This window comes from Melospiza georgiana, chromosome 28 (genome assembly GCF_028018845.1).
Source record: "Melospiza georgiana isolate bMelGeo1 chromosome 28, bMelGeo1.pri, whole genome shotgun sequence".
NCBI lineage: Eukaryota > Metazoa > Chordata > Aves > Passeriformes > Passerellidae > Melospiza > Melospiza georgiana.
In genome coordinates this window covers 4599385-4626442 of record NC_080457.1, presented here as the reverse complement: position 1 = coordinate 4626442, position 27058 = coordinate 4599385, and the positions used below count along the sequence as shown (strand labels likewise).

The 27058-nt window shown below is 45.4% G+C and overlaps 1 protein-coding gene across 1 annotated transcript in view; it reads right to left on the bottom strand.

Annotated features, from left to right (window-relative positions):
• The window catches only part of MYO1D (myosin ID), a 176078-nt gene extending 150304 nt beyond the window's left edge, over window positions 1–25774 (bottom strand). Inside the window, exon 1 of the mRNA XM_058041642.1 lies at window positions 25680–25774. Coding sequence (XP_057897625.1) covers window positions 25680–25774 — 95 coding nt within the window. The remainder of the gene's footprint in view (window positions 1–25679) is intronic.
• Window positions 25775–27058: the final 1284 nt, after the last annotated feature.

Genomic DNA, 27058 nt, shown 5'->3' with positions numbered 1-27058 from the left:
ACACATTTCTGGCAGCACCACTTGCTCTGGGATCAAGGAATTATTTCAGCTATTGACAGATCATTCAGAGAGCTCTGAACAGCAGCAGGACACAAGGTGCTGCATTTACAGCAGTGCCTCCCTCACAGAATCACAGCCAGAACTAGGACGAGCACCCTGTATAGATCTGAAAGAAATGAAGACAATAAAAATAGCTGTCAACCAGATTCAGTGACTTGTGACCACAAAACCCTACAGCAGAAAGTCCTGCACCTTCCTCCACTGCAAACCAAGCGTCAGGCTGGTAATCAGTAAACAGATGTGACTGAAAATTAACCCTTCTGTGTCGGTGTTCACAGTGGTCTGAGGATGAGGGAAGAGATGAGGATCTGACTCCATGTTTCAGATGGCTTTATTTATTATTTTATGACATGTATTACAGTAAAACTATACTAAAAGAATAGAAGAAGAGGTTTCATCAGAAGGCTGGGTAAGAATAGAAAGGAATGAATAACAAACATTTGTGGCTCGGACAGTCTGAACCAGCTGGGCTGTGATTGGCCATTAATTCAAACATCTACATGAGATCAATCACAGACCTGCCTGTTGCATTCCTATTGTTTACATTTTGTCTCTGAGGCCTCTCAGCTTCTCAGGAAGAAAAAATCCTAAAGAAAGGATTTTCATGAAAAGATGTCTGTGACACCCCTCAGCCCAGGTGGTCTGTCAGCAGTCACTGGCTTGGTTCATCCCTTCAGTACCTGATAAATCAACAGTAAATATATGACAAGTATTTAGACCACATAATACTAATCTGAGCTTCCCCATGATGAGAGCTGATGCCACATCCCAGAGTCATAAAAGCTTTAGATAGGAAAAAGACTTTAAAGCAAATTAATTCCTGCACAGCTGGTAACATTCCCTGCTTTGTCTTAGGACTGAGAGGCTTCAAACACTCACCCAGGTATTGAACTGGAATGCAGGACTGTTCTGAGTTGAGAGGACAGAGCATCCCCCAGGACTGCTCCTGCCAGGAGAGCCAGGGAGGAAGGAGCAGCAGCAGGAGGGGGTGTCTGAGAGGAGCTGCAGGGAGGGCAGCACTGAGCCTGTGATGGTGCCCACAGGGGTCTTGTGTTGAGGGAAGAGAGGAGGATCTGACTCCATCTTTCAGAAGGCTGATTTATTATTTTATGATATATATTACATTAAAACTATACTAAAAGAATAGAAGAAAAGGTTTCATCTCAGAAGGCTGGCTAAGCTAAAAATTGAAAGGAATGATAACAAAGGTTTGTGGCTCCGAGCCAGCTGACTGTGATTGGCCATTAATTACAAACAACCACATGAGACCAATCCCAGATGCACCTGTTGCATTCCACAGCAGCAGATAACCATTGTTTGCATTTTGTTCCTGAGGCCTCTCAGCTTCTCGGGAGGAAAAATCCTAAAGAAAGGATTATTCATAAAAGATGTCTGTGACACTGAGCCCCAGGACCATCCCTGCTCATGGATGTGAATGCTGGAGAACTCAGAGGAAACCACAGTTTATGCTCAACACAGTAGTGAAACATGATGAGAACAGAGCATCCAAATCATAAAATGGCACAAGAGGAGGAAAAGGAAGTGAGTTTCCAAAACAGGATTAGACTCCAAAGTGAAACTCAGAGTTGCACTGACGAGCACAGGCCAAAGCTCCTGATAAAATCAAGCTCCTGCCAAGCTCTGCTGTCCCAGAATTCCACGTTTGAGGGAAGGGACAGAATGACCCAACAGGGAGCTGCCTCCTCCAGAGCCTGTGTCCCTGTCACTGTGCTCAGGGTGTCCCTGCTCTGCCCCACCCAGCTCCTCAGCCCAAGAGCTGCTGCTCCACCTCTGAGAGCAGCCCAGTTTGGAGCACTGGTTGTGTGAACTCTTGGATGACACACAAGAAGGCAATTTACTATGAGAAAACAAACACTGAAAATTCTGATTCTATCTCAGCCTTCCCCCCCACAATAATGCCCAATAGCTCGAGGATTCCCTAAATGGAAATGCAACTAAAACAAGGCTTAAAGGTCATCTCAAAGGAAAGCTGTGTGTGACACACATGGCCTGTCAGTTCCACACACTTTATTCCAGACTGCCTCCACTGACTCCATCTAGGGCAAAGGAAACAAAACCCAAGGAAAATGAAGTAGCTGGTTAAAAGGAATTTAAGGAGGTTCCTAACAATTCTTTTCAATATCAGAAAAACAGATTTAAAAACACCTCAGTGTGGTTGCTGTGCCAGCAGAACCAGAGCTTGATTCTCTGGACCCAGCTCTGCTCAGAGCCAGACAAAAAGGGTGGCAAAGGCACCCAAAATATTCCCCAGGGAATGTCAGGCCTGGCTGTGGCACCTCCAGGGAAGAAGAATTGCATGGGAGTTACCAGCTGCAGCCACAAACCCCTTCAGAAACATGAAAAGAGAAGATTTTCCTGGTTGTTTTCAGATTTCCCTCAGATACAGGCACCAAGGAGCCTTTGTGGCCACACCTCACCTGTGTCACTTGCAATGAATGGAGCAGCCACAACACAGCCCACAGCCAGCTTTACACCGTCCCTTGCTGAAATCTTTGAGGCCAAATAATTCTATCTTACATAATGTGGCCACCAGCCAAAGTAACAAAAGCTTTCTGAGGAAATCAACATGCCTGAAATGAGACTTGCCTTAAGATTTGAAGTAAACTGAGTGAACTCTTAAGCCATGGCAGTGTCTGGGCTGTGGCTGACGTGGGTTGTGCCTGTTAAAAAGCAAGGAGCAGCGTCTGCCAGCTGCTCCTCTGCACCAGGAGCTGCAGCCACCATAAAATGTGACTTGGAAAATGATGTACAGATGGGCCTGGGAGTTTAGCATTTCCAACTTCTCTTGATGGGCTGCATTTGCTATAGATAAAAGCAAATCACAATCTTTTCACAAATACCCTTGGCTTGAATGACTCAGAAATTCAAAAAGTACCTTAGAGTCAACATCAATTGAGCACCAGAGAAGTGAGGAGCCGAAGCACAGACAGGCCAAAAGGAAATCAAAGTACTCAGGAAAATGGAATTACATCCTGCCAGACTAGCAGCTCGTCTGTGTGCACAGAGATTGACTGTCTCCAGTCTGTGCTGGTGAGTTTTTTAAAGGCAAACAGCAGCTCAGGGTTTTGGTGGTTTGCAGTTCCTGTCTTTGCTTTAGCACAGGGTTGGAAGCAAACAACACCCAGCACCACTCCTGCTGCTAAAAACAAAATTAATTTTAGAATTAATAACCACATAACCACAGCTGTGCAGGCCACAAACATATCAAGCAATAGCAACATGATAGAAACAGCAATTTTTAGTCCTACCTAGCCATTGCAATCTGAAAGAGAGGCTGAAAGTTTTCTACAGCATATAAAATTTATGTTTGGGTATGTACTTTCTGCCCTGAACAGAGCCTCAGTAAAATAAACAAACTTCCATGAAATTTATGGGTACACCAACAAAACTCCTATTGGCCAGCAAGGAGATTAAAAAGAAAAATTCCAGAAAGCTCCTCAAGTCAAAACGAAATTCCAATTCAAAATATACAGAAAAAAAGGCTGAGAATTTGGAGCTTTTAGATAAAAAAATAATTCACATATTGAGTGTTATTAAAATTTTCAGAGTAATTCTTCCTTATCACTGGTTTATCAAGGATCTTTTAAAGGTGGGTTATTGTCTCACTAAATCTAAAACCCTATCTCAATCCAGGGCACTCCTAAGGAACTCTCCCAGGTGAACCCAGTTACCTGTTCACCTTCAGAAAGGCTGTAACAAGAATATTTGAAATATTCAGTCTGGCAGGCTGGTACATGACCTCACCCTGCCCAGCCTCCCAGAGGAGATCTGGGATTATCTGCAGAGGCAGCTCATAAAGCTTGGAAAGACAAACCTGAGCACTGAGCTGTGGCTGTCCCCATGTCACAGCAGAGGGACACTGCACTCCTTACCCACAGGTGCATTCTCTGGGCACTTCTGTTCAGTGAAGAGCTGAACAAATGTCACCCTGGGTAAGAATCGTGGCACAAAGATGTGGAAAAATGAGATTTCAGAGCAGTGGTAAAGGTTTGAGACTGCAGAAAGTGTTAGGGCAAACAGAATGTGATCTGAGCGCTCCAGAGCAACACTCCCTCCGTGGCAGCAGCGACTTTCTCAGTCTCCACCTGCCAAAATAAATTTGCTGCCATTTAAGGTCGTTAGATGTTTCCTTGATTAATCACCGCTGGTTCTCCTGCAGGACGTTACACAACCAGCCCGCCCTGCCAGCCCAGGGCAGCGCAGGAACGGAGCTTCCGAGGGGGAAAACGCCAATCACTCGTTTTTAACAGTTTAAACGTTTAACAGTAATAAAATGGTTATAAAAATAGGAATACAATTAGAGTAATAATCATTTGGACAGTTTGAATTAGGACAATATGAGACAATAGAGACAAAGAGTTACGGATGTCCGGGTACAAAGGATGAACACCAGTTAACAGAGGATTAACCCTTAAAAGCAACAGCCTGTTGCATATTCATACACTTCATACATGATGCATAAATTCCATTCAAACACAGGATTCTGTCTGGTCATCCCCAACTTCTTCCTCTGAATCCTAACAAGAAGTTCCTTTCTTCTGATAATGGAGCAATAAATTCCTTTTCTCTGAAAGATTCAGGTGTCCTGTGGCTGCTATCTCACTGCGAGTCCTCTCTTTAAAAAAAAGAATCCTACATAGCAGAGTTTCTATTTTAACAATTTTTATAACCTAAAACTATATTTAACACAGTACTTAAGAGAATTAATACAGCATTACTTTCTAACACAACACATATAATATTCATTTGAATATTTGCCAAAAGCCAATCATAGAATACATGCATTTTTCACACTGTGGTAGGGGAGCACTTTGGGATTTCCTCCAAAGGTGACTCGTGTTTGCCAGATCCACCTATAGAAAAATAAACCAGGCCATTCCAGTGTGTGTTATTCAGGCTACTGAATTTTGTTTCCAGTAGTCAGTTGTGAAAAACACCAATCACTTGTTTTTAAAATGTTAAAAGTTTCATAGTAATAAAATGGCTATAAAAATAGGAATACAATTAGAGTAATAATCATTTGGACAAATTGAGTTAGGACAATATGAGACAATAAATACAAAGAGTTACGGATGTCTGGGTACCTTTTCTGGGCAGCACGAGCCAGAGAAAGGACACCCATTAACAGAGGATTAACCCTTAAAAGCAACAACCTGTTGCATATTCATACATTTCATACAGGATGCATAAATTCCATTCAAATACAGGATTCTGGCTGGTCATCATCAACTTCTTCTTCAGAATCCTAATGCACCTTTGAGGTGGGAAGAAGTTCATTTCTCCTGATAATGGAGCAACAAATTCCTTTTCTCTGAAAGATTCAGGTGTCCTGTGGCTGCTGTCTCGCTGCAAGTCCTTTCTTTAAAAAAAGTATCCTATCCATCGTTTCTATTTTAACATTTTGTTATAACCTAAAACTATATTTAACCCACTACTTAAGAGAATTAAGACAGCATTACTTTCTAACACAACACATATAATATTTATTTTAATATTTGCAAAAAGCCAGTAATAAAATACATGCATTTTTCACACAAGGGTGGAGTGAAGCTCAATCCCTGCAGAGCTCCTCCCTCCCCGGGACACCACCCTGAGACATAAACTTTAGGGATTTAGAGATTCTAGAGAAGCTAAGATTTTAGAGATAAGCTTTATTGGAGTTAATTAAAACAAATGGGCAGGCCTTGATGAAGTTAAGAGTTAGTAGTTAATAATAATTGATTGCTTGTCAACAAAATGTTTGGTTAGTTGGGTTTATGATGTAGAATATAGAAACTGATAAATGGCTTTTAGGAACATGAGACAATTGTGGCTTCCTCTGTTCTGAAACCAATTGAAGATGGGGAATGGGAGTTCTACCAAGGGTTCATTTGTCAGATTTGCATTGAAAAGGCAGAAAGGTCAGAACGAGGAAGACTTCATTTACTTCCTCATTTTAGGACCCTCCCCATGAAAGGGACCAGAGACTCATTTCAAGGAACAAACTGTGCCTGCTTAATGGCTTTTGAACTAATTACCATAGGAAGGGGAATGGGATGTACCAAAGTTATCAATATTCATTTGTATTCTGGGTATTCAGTACCTGTATAGATAAAAGGACTCTGTAATCACCTGTAAATCACAGTGTGTATCTGGGAGCTATCCCACAATATAAGCATGCACTTTCTAACTTTAAACTGTTAGAGAGTCTTTGGATATTGGTACTAGATCAATATCCATATTGGGAATGGGATGTACCAAAATTATGAATGTGCATTTGTATTTTGGGTATTCAGTACCTGTACAGATAAAAGGACTCTGCAAACACCTGTAAATCACAGTGTGTATTTGGGAGTTATCTCACAATAAACATTCACTTTCTAACTTTAAACTGTTGGAGAGTTTTTGTCTGTCACAGTTGGATATCAGTACTAGATCAATATCCATATTTTTAAATAAATCACCACAATCCAGGGAAGCTGCTCCACCACCGGGCAGGTGGGACTCTGCTAGAAACACTTCCCTGTCCAAGGAACTATTCCTGTTTCCACGGAAGGAATTTAAATTGGGAGGAATGAACCCAGTTAGGTCACCCTGTTGCTGCAGGCCTGAGGGGGCACTAAAGCATTGATAACAATCTCCTTTTAGGAAGTAATAACTGTAAATATTAGGAAATAACTCTGTAAATGGGGGGTGGGAAGGGGTGGGGGTTAAAGCAAAAGGACAATTTCATTCTGGGAAATGCACACTTTTGTTTAGATCCAAAAGTTTAACTTCACCCACACAATCTGTAAGTGGAGACAACTGTTTTCCATTTAACCTGTCATTTATTTCAAAAGGAATTCCATCAACACCCATGATACAGACACAGCAAAACAACAGCTCCTGACTCCTGCTTAAAAAGGACCAGAGGCCGGTGGACAAAGATGCCAGCAACAAAATGCTGGAGAACAGCAAAGACTGGGAAAGAGTGTAAAAAAATGCAGCTACAAATCTTTTCAAGATTCCAGTTGTGTGAGATTCATCACGGCAGAATTTGACAGCTGCCACCTCAGGCCCAGCTGCAGATGCTGCTGCCCATGATGAAGGTCTTGCTTTGGGTAAGGCAGGAGGAGCTGTGCCCCCTCTCTGTCTCAGGAGATGTCACTCTCAGAGGTGACAGTGCTAATTAGCTGGGGGACAGGTGCTAATTAGCTGGGGACAGCTGTCCAGCCCTGAGCAGCCCAGTTCTGTCTCTGAGGAATGCACACACACAGATTCCAGGCTGGGAGCGTTTCCCAGCTCCCTCAGGCCCATCCCATCAGCTCCCCAGCTCCTGTGAAATGCAGCTGCCATCAGTTTACCACCCACAGCCCGTGCTGATGTTTTGCAAGGCGAAACTCTCCCTGAAGTGGAGATAAGGCGGCACTATCGAGGAAATTACCATCAATTAATCCAGGAAATTACCACTCATTATCCAGCGGTGCTCCCAGGGGCTGCTGCCAGCAGAGATGCACAGAAACCAGCCAGGAGCACAGGGCTGTCAGCAGGGGCAGTGCTGCCTTCCCCACCGTGACCTTGGGCAATTCCCACTGCCAGGCACAAAACCAAGGCAGACTGGAGGGCAGGGGAGCAGCAAAACCACGAGTGGAAGGTTTTGATGTTCTTTGCTGGACAAATGGGGGAACAAACATAAATTAAAAGCCATTGAGGCTACCAGAGAAAGTTTCAGTAGCCTGAACAACCCACACGGGAATGGCCTGGTTTGTTTTTGCTCTAGGTGGATCTGGCAAACAAGAGTCACCTTTGGAGGAAATCCCAAAGTGCTCCCCTACCACAGTGTGAAAAATGCATGTATTCTATGATTGGCTTTTCACAAATATTCGAATTATGTGTTGTGTTAGAAAGTGATGCTGTATTAATTCTCTTAAGTACTTTGTTAAATATAGTTTTAGGTAACAACAAAATGTTAAAATAGAAATGATGCTATGTAGGATACTGTTTTTAAAGAAAGGACTCACACTGAGATGGCAGCCACAGGATACCTGAATCTTTCAGAGAAAAGGAATTTATTGCTCCATTATCAGAAGAAAGGAACTTCTTGTTAGGATTCAGAGGAAGAAGTTGACGATGACCAGACAGAATCCTGTGTTTGAATGGAATTTATGCATCCTGGATGAAGTGTATGAATATGTAACATTGTTGCTTTTAAGGGTTAATCCTTTGTTAACAGGTGTCCTCTTTAGTGCTGCCCAGAAAAAGTTACCTGGACTTTGTATTTATTGTCTCATATTGTCCTAATTCAATTTGTCCAAATGGTTATTACTCTAATTGTATTCCTATTTTTATAACCATTTTATTACTATTCAACTTCTAAAATTTTAAAATCAAGTGATTGGCGTTTTGCACACACAGTCATATCTGTGCACAGAAAACAAGGAACTAAGTTCATAACCAAAAAAAGCCACCTTCAAGTTGCCACTGGTGTTGCCCAGATTTGCCAGGGAGTTAATTTCCAGCTGGGAAATGTTCAAGCAAATGTTGATTAAGATCACAGGATGGTTATATTTGGAATTAGAGGAACAAAGCACCTAAAGCAGCTTCACAAGCGTGATGTAACAAATGAGATCCCATGATATACTTGGTAAGAAAGCAAGCCAGAGCAAGACAAGATAATATCCACTCAGTAGGAAGTGGTTTTTATTGCTATTTTAACTTCTCTGTGATGTAATTTAAGGCAAATCTAACAAGAAAGAGAGGCCAGATACACTTTGCAAATGTGAAACCCCCAAAGCAAATGAGTGGCATCCAGAAGCAGCAGAAAGTGATGAATCCTGAGCATAATTACAGAATGAAGAGCACAGCAAGGAAAGGAAACTCTCACACAATTAAATTAACACAGCCTGGGGAAGGGAAGGGTGTGGAGACCTCACAGCTCCTTCCAGGGGCTGAAAGAGCTACAGGGAGGCTGGAGGGGGACTCTTTGTCTGACACAGGACAAGGCAGAATGGGTACAAATTGAAAAAAGAGAAGTTCAGATTAGATATCAGGAAGAAATTTTTTATTTGAGGATAATGAGACACTGGAACAGGTCACCCAGGGAGATTGTGGATGCCCCAACTCTGGAAATGTTCAAGGCCAGGCTGGATGAGGCCTTGGGCAACCTGGTCTAGTGGGAGGTGTTCCTGCCCATCATGGGACTAAATAATCCCTTCCAACCCTTAAACATTCTGGGGTAAAACAGAAAAGTGTTCATTGAGACCTTCTGTAAGCTCCCTAATGGGACAGGTAGGAAAAGGGAGGGGATCAGTGAATGCTGAGGAAGATCTGACCCCCCCCAGTGTCACCTTGTGCCCCCAGTTCCCCCCCTGGAAGGCACTTGTGGATCTCCAGCAGAGAAGCACAAGATCCTTTCCCAGCTAAATCAGTTTTCAGGCAGTAACAGCAGCACTGGAAGCACCTAAGGGCAGGGACAGCCCTCCTGAAAGCTCTCAGTTCTTGTGTGACACTGCAGTTCCTGTGAAAGGCAATTCTGACATTCCCCATTCATAACAATCCATCTGCTGCCATCGCTTTCTCAGTGTTCATTCAAAATTTCCATGAGACTGAAAATGACCCCACTTTTCCCCTCTGAGTGAAAGATGCAATCTCAAAGTCCAAATCCTTGGTGTGAAAACTCCATTTGAGGAGAAGTTAATCCCAGACAACCCAAGGGGACAGTGGCAGCAGCAGCAACATTGAGAAGGGATGGAAAAACAATTCTGAGAAATAAATTTGTGGTTTATTCCACGTGTATCATAATAACTATTGTTATTTCTTAAAATACACCCTGTTAGAGTACAAAAAATACAATTTATCCTCACTCTTATTATGGGGTTTTTAGTTTTCAGCACTGTGAAGTTGGAAACAAGCACAGAATATCTGAAAGGTTTAAACATCAGAGAGAAGAACAAAACCAGGGAATGTTTGCACTTGTGCTGCTTCCTCACACTGCTGCTCCCCTGTCCTCATGGATAAATGGATGGTTTGGAGCTCATATGGGATAGGATGTTTGTCCAAGCTGCTTTCTCCTCCAATGAAAAAAAGAATATATTTGGCACTGAGAGCAGTGGAGGGTACAAAGAGTATCAAAACTCAGGTCAAACACAAAGAAATCTCTGTCTTCAATGACAGAAACTTTTAGTTTAGAAAATATCCATTGCACTCTGGTACTCAGGGAATGAATCAAAGGCTCTCACTCTGCACAGAGGACCAGATGCCACAACTGGGCAATTTTCCTACACACCAAATTATTTGGGATGTGGCCATCAGTGCTATCAGTTTGCACATCGAACACCTCATTAGGATAAACAGAGGCTGCTCTTTGTCTTAAACAAGCTGTGGTTTTGTAGTCCATTTCTACAGGAATGTTTATAGCAAAGGAAATTACTTCTATTCAGTTGTTCTTCAGTGTCCAAGGACTTTGGTCACATGTAAATGTGAAGGAAAACTTTCTTCAAAATGCCTTTTTAGAGATATTTCTCTAGTGCACTTCTCTTCTATCCTCTGTGAAAACATTGCACAAAATAAAGATGAATACATGTTTTAAAGGGAACTGTTTCCTGGAAAAACCTAGGAGAAAGGAACTCTTAGACTATCATAACTGTGCCACTAAGTAAGCCAGGCTTGCTCAGATAAATATGAAATTTTGGTAGGCAATCCTAAAATTGGTAGGCAATCCTAAAATCAAAATCATTAAGAGAAGAATGAATTAAAAAAACAGCTAGAGGGAATGAGTCTTAGTGATTTGCTACAATTTTAGAAATACCTACATGATTTTGAGCTTCAGCCAAAAGAGGATTTTGTATCTATTTATAAAAAGTAGGAGGGGGGGATATTTTCCCCTGAAAGCTTTCCCAGATTGGTTCTGGGGCTTCCCCTGCTCATCAAGACACAAAAAAAAATGTGGCACTGGGGGTGAAATATCCTTTGTCATGGCGTAAATAATGGGAAGGTGCTGTGAGAATTACTGCCAGCACAAGATTTCTGTCACATAACCAGGGACAGGTAAAGAGGAGCCTTCAAACAAGGCAGCAAAGGTGTCTTGATAAAAAAATAAAAAAAAAACTAAAAAAATCCAAAAAACCACCAAGAAATTTCTGACTATGCTTAAATATTTGAGCTTTCCTCATCCCTTGCACAACATAAACCTGACACTGACCAAGCCAGTCTTTCTTTCACTTATCCCTCCTGTGATTTATTGTGCATTGATAAATGTAACCCTAGCAAATGATTCCTCTCATTTGGTCAAGGTGCCACAGAATGTCTTCAAAATCCATCAAATTTACTGAATTTAACTTTTGTTATTCTCTCCTAGGTATAAGGGTAATATGGGGAAGGCAGAAGGTTCAAATGTATCAGATGGAGTTGAAAATTTTGAAATATTAGGTCTCAATTTTACGGTTTCCATGATTCAGCTACAACATTTACAACGCAACACAATTTTTGTTTGTCCACTAGAAGAAGTGATTTATCCACCTGCTCTGGATGTGCTCACTAACTTTGATTAAACAGCCTCTCAGAAAGCAGCTGAGCAGCAAAACACCAATCAGTTATGGAGAGAATTGCTGGGAGAAGACCAAGATTGACACAAATTTTCTCCCTAAATTCAGTAGCAACACATCTGAGCTGGCCCTGAAGCCAATCCCAGCCCCAAACCCACATCATCCCCTCAGAGAAGCTCTGGGAACACTGAATATTTTCCTGCTCCAGAGAGCAGCAGGTGCCACCTTGGCTCCTCCATGGGAGCATCCAAGAGCCAGAAACCCAAAAGAAAAGCAGGACAGAAACAATCAGGCATCCTTTAGGTTTATGAAAGATTTGGGATTTGAGGTTTCCTGCATGGCATCTTTAAGGAGATGGGTGTCCCCCATTACTCTTTCCTGGTTTTCCCACTCCTGCTCCTCAGGACACAAGAACTCAGATCCAAATCCCACAGCAGCCATGGTTCCAGAGTTCCAGGTGACAGCCACCAGCTCCCCACACTGCCTGCAGAGACAGCACCAAAAATCAAAGCAAGAAGCCAAGATGAAAACAAGACTTGTTATGACAATAAGCAGCCCCCCTTTAAGTCTACAAAAATGTAAGTTCTTAATAGAAAACATGTTTTCTATTGACTGATTGGGGAAATGAAGCCAAATATTCCCAATCATTTCAAAATTGTTTAGGTTTCCTTCTGTTTTTACCAAGCCCAGCTCTCAGGGTTTCACAGTGTGGGATCTCAGCACCTCAGGACTGATGTGCAGAGTGACCGAGATCACCCTTGGGGGGCTCGGGAGTCCTGGAATGTTGCCAGAAGTGTCTGGTGGCTGGACTTTGATCCTACACGGGAGACAACACCTGTATGAGGATGGGAGGATTTCACTGGGTGAATGGTGAAGGGATAAGTTAATTAGAGAGTGAAACACAGGGTTTGGGATTTCTGTACAGGGGGGTCTAGAGAAGTGAGATGGAGGAATTGGGGCGTGTCCTGTCCTTCTTCTTCTTGGCCTCCATCTTCTGTGGTGATGTTGGCACTTTGGGATTGGTTATTGCTAAAAGTGCACTGGTTAATAAGGGTAAAAGGTATTGGGGAAAAATGATAAATATTGTATATGTAATTTTGAGTATAAAGATAGGTGACCGCCCCGGGGGCTCTCAGTGTGCTCATGGCTGGCTGCTGTGCAGACTCTGTCGGGCCAAGGGAAAATCTTTTAGATAAACAATTAATAAACACCGAGACCGAGAAAAAACCTGAAGCCTCTTCTCGTCCTTTGGAGCGCGGGCTGCCCAAGGCCACCCTGGGCCTTTCCAGGTCATTAAAACAGCCGAGAAATCGTCATCACAGCAGGTTTAGAAGCTTCACACTTCACAGGGATTTGCTTTCCTCAGAGGGGTTTGAGCTCTGTAACCAGCACAGAGTCAGAGCACCAGCTGCCAGACACTGGAGAGGTCTAGCTCAGGAATGTCTGCATCTCTGAGAGCCAGGATGGCCCAAAAACCAAGAACAAAGAGAAGATTTCCATTGTTTGTTTTGCTGGAGACACAAATTCTCCATTTCTCAGGAACAGAAGGGGAAGGGATGCTCCTGTTTAGGTGTTGTTGGTGTTCTCCTCACCTGGAACAGGTCACAAACCACACAAAGCAAAGCTCCTTTCTGACTGCAACACAAACTCCAAAAAGGAAATGCTGATTATCAAGCAGCACTGTCCACAAAGTCAAACATCCAACCTCAGGCTTATTTTAGAAAGGCTCCCTGGTAATTTGCCTGTGCTTTTGAAAAGCAAGGAATATGTTTTGAATTAGAAGAGGTTACAGGGACATTTTTGTGGTAAATTTGGACTTTCATTTGCAAAAAAAAACCTTCAGTGCTGCAGAGATCCTTTCGGAAATAACATTTTTTTGTCATTGCTAAGCACTTTTCAACAGAGTTTAACAGCTACTGTTCCAAGGAGGTGTTTACATCCAGCTTTAAAAGAATCTGGGGGTTCTTCTGGAAGCACAAGGAAAAGCAGCAAAGTCTGAGAGGCAAACAAGGGAGGACATTCCCTGCAGGGTGCAGGGACAACAATTTTTCTAAGCAAGTTCACTTGAAGACTCCAGTGCTCCAGCTCTGGTATTTTGGGATTCTTCTGGGGCCTAAAATGTATTTACAGCTCTTTGAGCCTGTTTTAAAATTAAATTAAAATTTCCCCTGGCTTTTACACCTGGGATCAAGAAGCAACAACACACAAAGAAGCTGCTATTGAGGAGCAGTGGAAGTTTATGAACTCCATCTCCAGTTCCTTTATAAACACTGCAGGGCAGCAGAGCCTTCAAGGAACCAGAGCTGGAGTTTTCTTTTGAAGGTGAAATTTACTTTATCATTGATTCTTGTAAAATAATCTAGTTAGCAATAATCTACAGCCCAGTGTAGCAATGTGAATAACAGCAAAAGTTTTAGTGTAAACATCTCAGGGATGTGCTGTGGAGAATGAAAGCTTCATTGTGCCCCCAATGGCCATGGTGGGAAAGCTCTCACAGCCACCATGGTTTTTACCCCTCCAAACCATGGAGGAGCTCTCCCCAAAGAAAGCTGTGCTCAGTTCCTGCAGTGGGAAAGGGGATTTTTTGTTTCAAGTTTGTTTTTCTTTGCTATTTATGGTGAGAGAGCCTTTGCTGCCATCCTGTAACTGTTCACAGATGGGTTCTCATTCCTGCCCTGGGCAGGAAAGTGCTGGGAGTTTGTCCTGGGCACCATAAATGACCCCAGGACAATGATGAAGGCTCTGATGTTGTAATGGGAGGCAGAGACTGAAAGAGAACCTTTTCTGAAAGCTTCAGCTGGTGCCTCAAAGCAGAACTCATTTAAGGAGGGAGTAGTTATGCACAACTGCTCTCCATCAGAATGGGACAGAAAACCTTCTTGTTAAGGGCTCCAGAATAAAGGGATTTATTCCAAGGCTGTCAGAACTTCCAGAGAAACATGGTTGGAGTTGGCTTGATGTGAATAAAGATGCAGAGGCAGGAGCAGAAATCCTTTGTGTCTGGAGATGGATTCAAGCCCAACACCCCAGACAGCACATCACACCCCACATATTGCAGTTTTGCAATCTCCAGTTTTGAGACAAATCTGCCACAAATCTCCAGATTCCATTTCCCAGGAAGATCTGATGAGCCTTCAGGATTCCCAAGTTACATCAACCTTAAACAGGAACACACCAAGATAACTCTGATCTGATCATTTTCTTCCTGAACAACCTCACCATAACAGGATAACATCAGGGCAGGCTCTGTGCAGACCCAAGACAAAAAGATTTCCAACAGGCTGGGATGCAGCATGGAGCCAGGAATGACTGGAACACAATAATCAGTGAGTGCAGCACCCCAGGCTCCTGCCATGGCACACTTTGGGTGGGCTCCATGAATTCCACATGGAAGGAAGGAGGAGGCAGTGTCGGGTCTTTGCTGGAAGTTATTTGGTGTTTCTTGCATGCCAAAAGGAGCAACTGCAGGAAAAGCACAGGAATGGTGGTCAGGGAGTTCTCAGACAGACATGGCACAGATCAGTGCTGCTGGAGAAACTGATAACACAGGGAGGAGATAAGCTGTGATCTGAGGTGGTGAAGGAGACAGAACTGAGAGCAAAAACAATCTTTGGAGATAACTCTGAACAAGCTCTGTGGGAAAGGGGGCTTGTCAAGGCACAGGAGAAGGAATGAGCACAGAAATCAGTGTGAGGTGACTGTGCAAGACTGGGCTCTGTGCATGGCTCAGGGATATAGCAACACCTGAACTGGGATGGAAAGGTCTAGAAAGGACCAAGCCCTTTGGAACAAGGGAATTGCTGTCCAGGGGAGCTCCCTCACCCCAGCCCCAGGGAATTGCAGCTGACAAGGCTGGGAAGATCAGCCCAGGATCAGAGAGGACATCAACAGCAAGGGGGAAAGGCAGCAGAAGTGCTCAGCTGCACACAGAAGGTGCTGAAAGGGGAGAGAGGAGACACCCATGATGGCCAGGAGGTTTCTGCAGGTACAGAACCACGGGAAGTCAGCAGGAGAAAGGAAGGTCAGGTGGGACAACACTTCTTGGAGGGACAGTGGGAGTCAATGCAGAGCAAAAAACCATCCAAAACTGAGAAATGACACTGTGGCAGGTGACAGCCCAGGGACACAGAACTGGTTTAATGCCATATTTTCACCCAGTGGAAATAAAGCTCTGGGTCAGAGCAGCCCAGCAGTCACACAGAAACTTCTCTGAAGTGTCACTGAGCAAGTGGCAGCATAGGACAGGTCACTGCCAACTTCTAAACCCAGAAGGGAAGGACAGAGCAGCCCCAGCAGGAAACATGGGCTGCAAAATGCTCCAGCAGAACAGGACAGAGCTGTTGAACACAGGAGAAATTTTGAAGTGTGCACAGAAAAATGCTCAGGAACTGTTGGGGGCAGAATGGAAAATGCCAGCACCACCAAGAATTAAAGAAGAGCAGGTTCATTATGCCCCAGTCAGTTCTGCAAGACCCTCTGGGATGATAAGGTTGGGTCCTCTGGCTTATCAGTAACAATTATTTTATTTAAAATGTCTTTCCAAGATATCCCCCTGCTCCTAGCTCAGCTGGGCCCTGACAGGAGAGAATCTGCTGTCCATTAAATCACCAGCCAAAGGAACTGCTCTGGGTGTTGCTGCCACACACAGCAACTCAGAGAGCAGAAAAACCTCATTCCTAGCCAAAGACAGAAGTTATATCAGGAACAGTTTAAGATTTGAAGAAAAAGGAGGTGTTTTCAAAAAAGTTAAGTCTATCAAATGCCCCCTTTTCACTGCCAAAGACAGAACAGCCTCAGAGCCAGGCTGTTCTTTCAGGACTTGAAAACACAACTGAACACTTTTACACCTGCTCTAACACAGGAACATCAGCCTGTGACAGCAGCACTGGGAGCTGAAATCTCATCACATCTCACCAAAAAAGCCCTTAAAGAAACAAATCTTTACAAATTGTAATTTTGTTTCAAAGAACTGGAAATGAGCATTTGCCACCAGGGGATCCACAGCTCCCTTATTTCACACAAAACAATGTGCAGACATCTGTCTCCTTCTCCCCCTCCAAGAATTCCTTCATTCCATAAAAAGATGCAATCACGACCCAGAGATGATGTAACTCCAAATACCTGTGAGATCAGCATCTTTAAAGGAATTCAAGTAAATATCACTGAGTTCAAGCACTGTCAAAGCCTGCTCAGCCAGAAGAAATGCAGGGGTTTGGTGAGTGTTAGATCAGTGAAGCACCTGGAGAGGCAGATTTTTGAACAGAAGTCAATGCAAAGGGCTCTTGACTAAAGAAGGCCATGAGACTCGTTGGAAGGATTAGCAAATATTTACTGAGGGAGTTTGGAATCAACCTGAAACTCAGCAGGCAATGACAAATCACTTCAGTTAGGATGATGGAAGTTACACAAGCCACCTCAAACATGGGGTGGCCAAAAACCAGAACAGGATTTCACTTGACAGCATCCCAAACAGATGCACTGCAACTCTGAGGAGGTCCAGGATCCACTTCATCAGAATCTAGAAAAGCATTGCAGAAAAGGCTGCTGAGGAATTCCTAAATTACCAGCTGACTTTTGTAGATATACTTTGTGTAAACGGCAGGAAAAAAGACTTTAAAAAATGCAAGAAAGAGCATTTTCTATTGAGCTAATCCCTCATAGTTCTGGTGACTTCACTGATTGTGTCAGGTGTTTGTTTCACACCTGATGCCACGTGCCAGGGATGTCCCTCCCCAGGCTGCTGCTTCCTACCCACAGCTAAATGTTGTTACCTGTGCTCTGGCGAGGACCAGAGGCAGCTGGAGGCAGGACCAGTGTCGGTTTCTCGGCTGTTTTATGGCCTGGAAAGGCCCGGGGTGGCCTTGGACAGCCCGCGCTTCAAAGGACGAGAAGAGGCTTCAGATCTTTTCTCGGTCTCGGTGTTTATTAATTGTTTATCTAAAAGATTTTCCCTTGGCCCGACAGAGTCTGCACAGCAGCCAGCCATGAGCACACTGAGAGCCCCCGGGGCGGTCACCTATCTTTATACTCAAAATTACATATACAATATTTATCATTTTTCCCCAATACCTTTCACCCTTATTAACCAGTGCACTTTTAGTAATAACCAATCCCAAAGTGCCAACATCACCACAGAAGATGGAGGCCAAGAAGAAGAAGGACAGGACACGCCCCAATTCCTCCATCTCACTTCTCTAAACCCCCCTGTACAGAAATCCTAAACCCTGTGTTTCACACTCTAATTAACTTATCCCTTCACCATTTACCCCAGTGAAATCCTCCCATCCTCACACAGGTGTCGTCTCCCATGTAGGATCAAAGTCCAGCCACCAGACACTTCTGGCAACATCCCAGGACTCCCGAGCCCCCCAAGGGTGATCTCGGTCACTCTGCACATCAGTCCTGAGGTGCTGAGATCCCACAGACCAGCATCAGCAGCCTCAGAGTTTAGAAGTACAAGGCACCCTGAAAGACTGATCTCATTCATAAATCTGACCTTGTATTTATTAAACACTCCCCCACCCAGTTGCTACAAAGAGACTCCTGTAAAACTTCCCTGTGAGGAGGCTTTCAGCAGGCAGGGAGGGCAGGTGTGCCCAGTGAAACCAGATAAACTCAGCATACATGGAGGGAAAACAAACCCCAGGCTGGACAGCACCTCATGCAGAGCCTGGGAATTCATGGGAACTGCAGCCAGGAATCCCAGAGCTCACCTGCAGCAGCTCCAGCTGTCCATGGACCGAAGTGTTCTCTTAGCTATCAAACATTCTCTTATCATTACAGTGCAAGGATTCCATACTGCCAGAGTTTTGTGCCTCCTTGAAGTTTCCTGTAAGCAGCTCCTCCAAGCACTGACTCTTCCTGAGCCCACCAATCCACTCTTTTATATCACTGTTCTTTTTGGCTGCAGGTGTGGCCTGTCAACATCAGGCCTGCTCCAAGTTTTTAGCAATTGGTTCAGCTGCAACTCATTGGGGGATAAGATTACATTCTATACCACCTTCATACTGTATCCCCCTACAATTCCCCCTTTTTCTTTTAATCAAAGAGTTGCAGCATTACCAGAAGAACATATTCAAATAAATTAACATTATGACATATTTGTACATTTCACTTAAAACTAAGAGTTATACAAACGCTCAAACAGCATATTATAGTGCATATATATATATATATATATATATATATATATATATTTCTAAATGTTAGTTCAGTTTTATGGCTTTTCTTACTTTAAAAAGTACTTATCTTCAAAGTCTTTTACAGTTATGTTTAACAAACACTAATAGCTGTAATTGATATATTTTGCCAATAGTTTAGTATTCAGATCCATGGGGTTATATGGTTTAGTCCTGATTCCATGGGGCAAAATAGTTTAGTCCCAAATCCATGGATCATCCCAAATCCCCTGGGCAATGTAGTTTAGTATTTTAATCCTTTTACTCCCAAATCACATCAGGGTCACCATTTGTTATCTGAGATATCAAACATTCTATTATCATTACAGTGCAAGGATTCCATACTGCCAGAGCTTTGTGCCTCCTTGAAGTTTCCTGTAAGCAGCTCCTCCAAGCACTGACTCTTCTCCATCCTTGCAGTTGCCATCAGACTCCTGAGCCCACCAATCCACTCTTTTATATCACTGTTCTTACTGGCTACAGGTGTGGCCTGTTAACATCAGGCCTGCTCCTAATTTTTAGTAATTGGTCCAGCTGCAACCCTTTGGGGGATAGGATTACATTCTGTACCACCTTCACACTGTATCCCCCCACACTGAAGAGTGGGATCACTTCCCCCTGTGGAGCCAGAAGCTGCCTGGATTCTCCCTTTGCTGCTCCTCTGGTTGGGATTGAGATCCATGGCCTCTCCCATCTCTGAGGATCAGCCTGGCCCCAGGCCAAGCTCATAAGTCACATTTTGATGGACTAAGGGGAATTTTCATTCCATTCATTCCAAACTGTGACACGAGATCTGCAGGTTGAGCAACCCTGAGGAAGCCAAGAAGGGCTGATGAGACTCAACTGCTGCTGCCTGAGCAGAGGAAGGAGTGTCCTGCAGCACCCAGAGGCAGGTGCCCCTCTCCAGGCAGAAAGCAGCCTCTTCCCAGCAGCTCTTTAATCCAAATTCAAATATTCATAACTATTTAGAACGAGGAAATTCAAATGGCTTAAAGGCACGAAAAGCTTGTTTATGAAGCATGAATATTTCATTAAGCAAAAACACAAATGAAACCAAGCATTCACATCATATTTCCTCTGCTGGGATTAAATACAGTTTATTACCTCATGGGAAACCAAACCTCTCTCACCACAAACTCTCACCCCAAATATGAATGTTTAAGATGAGGATATCTCAAAAGATAAGGAGGTCAGTGTAAAAATATCAGTGTAATACAGACAGCACCCTGAGGTCCATCAAGGGAAGAACAGAAATTGTGTGGTACTGAGCAAGACCCACAGCTGGGCTAAGAATTGTTCCTGATGGATCATAGGGACACTCATTTCCTGAAGATGGGGACAAATTAAAGCATTTGGTCACCCCAGAACTTGTGTTTGCTTTTCCACACCTGAAAAAGGAAAGGAAAACAAGCCAGTGTGCAGAAGTGGGGGACACTGAATGGCAGAGCAGGAGTTTGGCCTTTCAGAATTTAAAGAATTCCCCTGGAAGTTTCCTAGGTCAGGGACTTGAAGAACCTGCTCCAGTGGAAGGGACATGAGGTGGAACCAAATTAATATTAGGGTTCCTTCCAACCCCAAATATTCTGTGATTTTAGGATCCTAAAGAATGGCCTCAAGTCACCACATCCAGAAAAACAACAGGGATTTTCTGACAGAGGCCCAAAAGGTAAAACCCCCACACAACCACCTCAAGAAAACCCCTTTGAGCACTTAAAGCCCAATTCCCCACTCAGTTTGCTCCAACCTTTTTCCAGGACTCCAGCCCACATCAAACAATTCCCTCAGCACCAAACACTTTCAGCACATTCTCAGGAGAAGCAGATTTTCAGTATTGATTCATGATGCCAAAACTATTAATAACCACAGCAAATATTATCTATGTTTCAAATGGCCCTGCAATAAATACAGATCTAGATCTGTTGCCTTAATCTGAAAATGCTGCGGTTGTGAGATAGTTGAGAAACATTACAAAATGTTTCTCACACACAGTTTGGTGTGTTTTTAAGTGAGCACAGAGCTGTGTTTTTGTGAAATGCTGCTTTAAGAGGCCAGAAGTCACCAGTACACAGGGAGATAACTGCAAGGATTATTAACCCACAGATCTTTGTAGCACTCCAGGCTCAGATGGGCTGGGATGACCAGGAACTGAGTAACAATTTCAGCCTTCCACAGCTGGTTTGATGCTGGAAATACTTAAAAGAAGAGGAAAACAACCCCAAATTAATTTTACAATCATTACACATCACCAGGTGCTCTCACTGCCTTCCTTTCACACATCCTTGAATTTTTTAATAGCAGTGACACAGATCTATTGTGTTCCAGGGGGGATTTGCACAATGCTTATGAAAAATGAGCAACTCACACTAGAAATCAGTGCAGGATAGTCAGGGAGCAGATGTGGGAACACAAACACCACGAGCACACAGCTCACATCACACCACCCCAAACTCAGCCCTGATGCTTTTCCCTGCATTCCCAGGTGGTTTCCCACTCCCAGTGGTTCAGGGGTGCTGGGTTTGCCCCAGCAGGGCACCCACAGGGTCCCAGTGCCTGGCACAGAGGGGATGGGTCACACCTGAGTGTCCTGGCACACACCTGAGACCTGGCAGGAGGAGCTGCTCTGCAGTGACAACCAAAGGAACCACCAAGGCTGCACAACAGATAATTCAACAACTCCCTGTTGGCATTCCACAGATCCCATTTTTAATGCTCTGAGGTCTTTGCAGTGGAAGAAAATCACAAGAAATCATCTGCTAAACCAGAATATTTCATACTTCTCTTCCTTACAAGGAAGCAAATGAAAAATGGTAACTTTCACTATGGCATGAAGACAATGAGGTGGTGCAGTTTCCTGCTTCTCTTACTCAATAATTTCATCTACACCACAATTTCTGCAAAAGCTGAGCAGCTCTGGCCACACCAACACTCCCTTTCCACAAGCACCACCCCAGCCCTCCTGCCATGGAATAGCCATGGTTGTGTTAATTAAAAAGCAGTGAAATAGAGAGTTTTACCAACTCCAGAGCATCCTCCCACCAATTACAGGTAACATTTGACTACAGATAAATACCTGAGAGTTGCTAGACACAAAAAGATTTCCTATTTAATGAGTGCTTTAATTAATCTGATGTCCTGGGATCCTGCAGCAGTGCAGAGATGAGCAGGCACTCATTGAAGGGATGATGGGCAATTGCTGACACACCAACCACTCAAATACTGTTTTATTAATTCTGATTTATGAGTGATCCAGAAACAATTGTCTGTTATAATTTTGGACATCATTATAAAGAAACAAAGCTACTGAATTCACACAGACCATTCCCATAGTCCTGCTGTTCTTTTTAAAAAATTATTCTGATGACTAAGAATCACAACCAGACACTGGGATGCAGCACAGTCAGGGCTAAGGAATTCAAGGACAGGATGACTTTTATTTACAATAAAGCATAACAAGCAGTGGCTGCTGGGTGTCCCAAGAAACATTCATTAAGAAGCTGTAAGACACAGCCACAAAAAGGTACTGACACAGGGATATCCCTGCTGAATCACCACTCAAACCTACAAATCACTGGGCTTGAGTACTGGGGCTGGGAAATGAGGTGGTAAATTCACACTGCATCCACACACCCACCCAGGCACGCTGATCCAGCCCATGTCAGCACCTCTGAATTCAAATACTACACAAATGAAAAGTGCAGCTTCACCATTCCTCTTTTTCCCACTAGAGACATCCTTGGGGAGATATCCTTGCATGCACTGAAACTGGGATGATTTCAATTCCACCCACATCTGGGCTCACTTGGGAACTAAATCCAGCACAGCCCGTCTGGGGTCAGCCAGTGACCCTGAACAGAAATAGCTCTGGCACAAGGAAAGCTGGATTTATGGAATAGGGTGGAAAGTGCAGTGACAGAGGAGCAGCAGCTCCTTCCCTGTGCTCAGCACAAAGGGGACTCTGCCACCACCACAGTGACACAACCAAGCCTTGAGCAGGTCCTGAGCTGGGTCTCACACAGGTGGCAGCAGCAAGAATCAACCACCCTCTTGTTGGGGAAGATGAAACAGGAAAGCCTTATCAATATGATTGCCTGGCAATAGATTTTGAGAATATGGAAAGTATAAGTGAGATTGAAATGAAAGCAAGCTTTGAGATCCCTCAGTTACTGAACAACTGGAAAACAATGGTGTGGGCAGCTGAAGGTGATCCCCTTTTAATGGAACAACACCCTCTGCTTGCAGACAGGCCCAAGGCTCAGAGCAGACTCTACAGCTTGGCAGAGGGGGCCCAAAGAGGAGTTTTTAGGGTTTAAAATGTAACACAGTGTGGTAATGTAATGATTCTTATAGGCTGTATGGAAATGCTGTAGGATTTGTATCTTGTACTAGATTGGTTAGTGAGAATCAGAATATTCAGCACAGAAGGAGATTTATTGTATTGGAATGGGAACCTCCCTCTCTTACCCTTTTACTCTCTCACCCCTTTGCTCTCTCCCCCTCTCTTCTCTCAGCCTGCTCTGAGCTGTGTTTGGCAGCTCCCAGCAGGGCCCTGCACCCAGGCCCTTTGCAATAAACCCCAAATTCCAAACCTGGCTGCAGAGATCTCTCATCTCCGTCCATCCCGACCCTCCTTCCCCCTCTCCAGAGCAGGAAAATGTCAGCAGCAGTGTTGCCTGAGTGCTGTCATTTTGTTTAATTTTGTCTTAGCCAGCAGCAGGGCTGGGGTGGCAGCCCAGGGCCACCAAACAGTGCCCAAAGCCCCACACTGCAAGGCCACACTGCTGGGAAACTCACATCAGCTTCCCCAAATGTCCCCGTGCAGACAGCCCTGGAGGCAGGGGATGGCAGCACCAAAGCTAGAAAAATGAACAGAATCAATCAGCTTCTGACAAAAGTTTGTTCTGCCCACAGCACAGACACCAGATTACCTTGAAGCTCAGGCAGAGCTCACAGCCAGGTGAGAAAGACTCAAGGTTAAACAGTGTCAGAGGATGAGCCTGGGTTTGGGCAGGTTTGACCAAGCACTGCAGTTAAACGAGGCCTCCAGGGTGTGTCACACACAGAGGGATGTCCTGGAAACACCCTCAGGCACCATCAGCAACAGCACAGAATAAAAAATAAACAAAGTTGCACATGTATTGTAAGGATCCAGGACTGCTGGCTTGTTCTTCTCATCCCTTCATACAGAATTAGCAAAGTCTGTCCCTGCAAGGCACCTCTCAATGGATTCCTAAAGGCAACCAGCATGCCACGTTGGTTTTTAAGTTATAAATCCATTTCCAATACTTCGTTTAGGTTTCTAGTACACATTAACCAAAAAGTAAAACCCTAAGAACAAAAACCTAAGAATAAATCCATTTCCAATACTTCATTAACATTTCTAGTACACATTAACCAAAGAGTAAAACCCCAAGAACAAACCATGACACAGAGGTTTCCTGCTAATTACAAAGATATTGCATGCAAACCCATTTCTAATGCCATTACAATGTCATGGAGTGTACAAATGAGAAACAAATTTAAACTTTTGGACACACTGCAAAATTAATTTTAATCTGAAATCACGTTCAAAGCTCAACCATGCTCATTATGATTTTGTTATATTCAAACACAAATGCCCTCTCTGCCCAAACAGAAACCCAAAATATAAAAGGAAAAAAGCAAAAGGCTGTTGTTACACCCCACAGGATGTGAGCCCTCACCCTGCAGCATCTCAAAGCACAGAAATTCCCAAACATTCTGTGTCTAAAGCAGCCAGATCTCAAAATCTCCACATTTCATCCAGAGGAGGCAAAACAATTGTGTGGAAAAGTTTAATATTCTCCTTCCACAATAGTTTGGAGCCTGCTGAGGGAGCTTAGCCCACCTCCCATCTACTGCCAGAGCCACTCTCAGGTGCATCCAACAACACCAAGTGACTGACTCCAATACCCACCAGGAAAACCTGAGCAGAACAGGGCAGGGACACAAGCCAGCAAAGTCACATCTTTATCCCAAAGGCTTCTCTTTGGCAATTATCAAATCCTTGCACAAGCAGGGGCGTAAGGGTTTATCAGGAGGAGCTCCCATGAATGTTTTATAACGGAAAGTGAAAAGCAGACTTAGGGTCCCCTGGCTGTCCTCTATCAGTGCTGCCCAGGATTGAGTTGTGCTTGAGAGGGAACAGGCAGGGAAACGTGGATCTTTGCCTTTTACAAGGGAAATAAAACCATAAAGATCACAAAGTGTCAGCACAGCGAATCTGCACCAGCGAGCGGCTGCAATGCCCCCATGGGATGATGGAGCAACCTTGGACTTGGTGACTTTTATTGCTCTTTTTCTTTCTCTGCAAAGCAACTTTGGAGCATAGGTGAGAAGCTCAGCAAAGGGGGAGTGGGACAGGGTGCCACAGGAGCTGTGGCTGCCCCTGGATCCCTGGCAGTGCCCAAGGCCAGGCTGGACAGGGCTGGGACAGTGGAGGTGTCCCTGCCATGGCAGGGGTGGCACTGGATGGGCTTTAAGGCCCCTTCTCAACCCACCCTGTGTTTCTGTGATATAGGAGAAGATCAACAACAAACTGTTTAAAAGGGGACTGTTTAAAGTCCTTAAGTTCCCTTCGCTCCTAAACCATTCCGTGGTCCCTTGAGGGAGGTGGGCACTGAGGCAGGTGACTCCGAGGGAGAATTTCCGGAGGGGGGACTGAGAGCCCCCGCAGCCCCTAGGGCTTGGAGCACACTGAGCACCCTCACCTTTACCCGGCTCTTTAATTCCATAACAAAATCCACACTTTTGCTCCGTCAGGGAGGGCATCAGGCGGAGGAGGCTCAGGGAGGGTTTCAGTTCCTTTTCCCCCCCCTCACACTCCATCCCAAGCGGGCCGTGTGTGAGGGGAGCCCCGCCGAGCCCCGGGGCGGAGGGGCCGCGCCGCCCGCCCCTCACTCACCGCAGCCGGAGGTTCGCCATGAACTCGGGCATGGTGACGGCGTCCATCAGCACGAAGTCGGCTTTGCCGAACTCCAAACTCTCCTGCTCTGCCATGGCGGCCACTGGGACGGCCGGGAGCGGGACGGGGGCCGAGCTGGGAGCGGGACGGGGCCGGGACCGGGCTGGGATCGCTCCCGCCGCTGCCCGGCCGGGGTGTGGGGGTGTCACCTGCGGCGGGGCGGGGCCCGGGCCGTGAGGCGGCTCCGTGAGGCGGCTCCGCGCGGCGCCCCCTGGCGGCCACAGCGGGAACGGCGCTGCCGGGGCGGGGCGGGGAGGGAGCGGCCCCTGGCGGCGGGAGCGGAGCGCTGCAGGCGGGATCGGGGCACGGCTTGGGCCGGGAAACCCGGGAACATCGGGATCAACGGGAGCGGGCACCAGGATCGAGCACCGGGAACACCGGGAAGGGGAATGGGATCACCGGGAACGGACACCGGGATCATTCGGAGCGGGAACACGGGGATCACCGGGATCACTGGGAACTGGCACTGGGACCCCCCGGGATCACCGGGAACATTGGGAACGGGCACCGGGATCACCGGGAATGGGCACCGGGATCACTGGGAACGAGCATCAGGAACACCAGGAACAGGCAACAGGACCCTCGGGAACAGGCACCAGATCACCGGGAACGGGCAACGGGATTACTGGAATCACCGGAATTACTGGGAATGGGCACCGGGATCCCCGGGATGGGCGATGTGTGCCCTGGAGCAGGGACCCCCGGGAACGGGCACCGGGACCCCCGGGATCACAGGGATTGGGCACCGGGATCCCCGGGATGGGCGATGTGTGCCCTGGAGCAGGGGCTGCGCTGCCCGGGGTGTCCTGCACCCAGAGGAGCTCCCCTCACACCCCAAACACAGATCCTGCACCCAAGGGAAATTCACCCCCAGGACCCCACCGGTCAGGGTCAGTCCTGCTCCCATCCCTGGCTGCACCCCCAGACCCTGCTCACCCCAGCGTTTACTGAAACCCCAGAACCCTCCCAGATTAATGCAGAATAAAGCACACACTAAATCCCTTTGCAACACCCGGGCACCCCAAAACCAGAGCCAGCCTTGTGCTGCTTCCATTGCCCCACACACGGAGACCCCCAGGATGAGGGGCTGCAGGGTGCTGTCCCCCCCAGAGGAATCTTTCTTCCTGGGGTGCAAAGAGGAGCCCCCCACACCCTCCACAGAGGCTGCTGAGGGGTCACGTTCTTCACCTGGAGAGATTCCACCTCCTCACCTCAGGGGCAGGCCCCGCACTGGGATGTGCTACAGGGCCACATCCTGCACCCTGCGGAATCTCCATCCCACAGCAGGGCTGGATCCTGCACTCAGGGGACACCTTTTC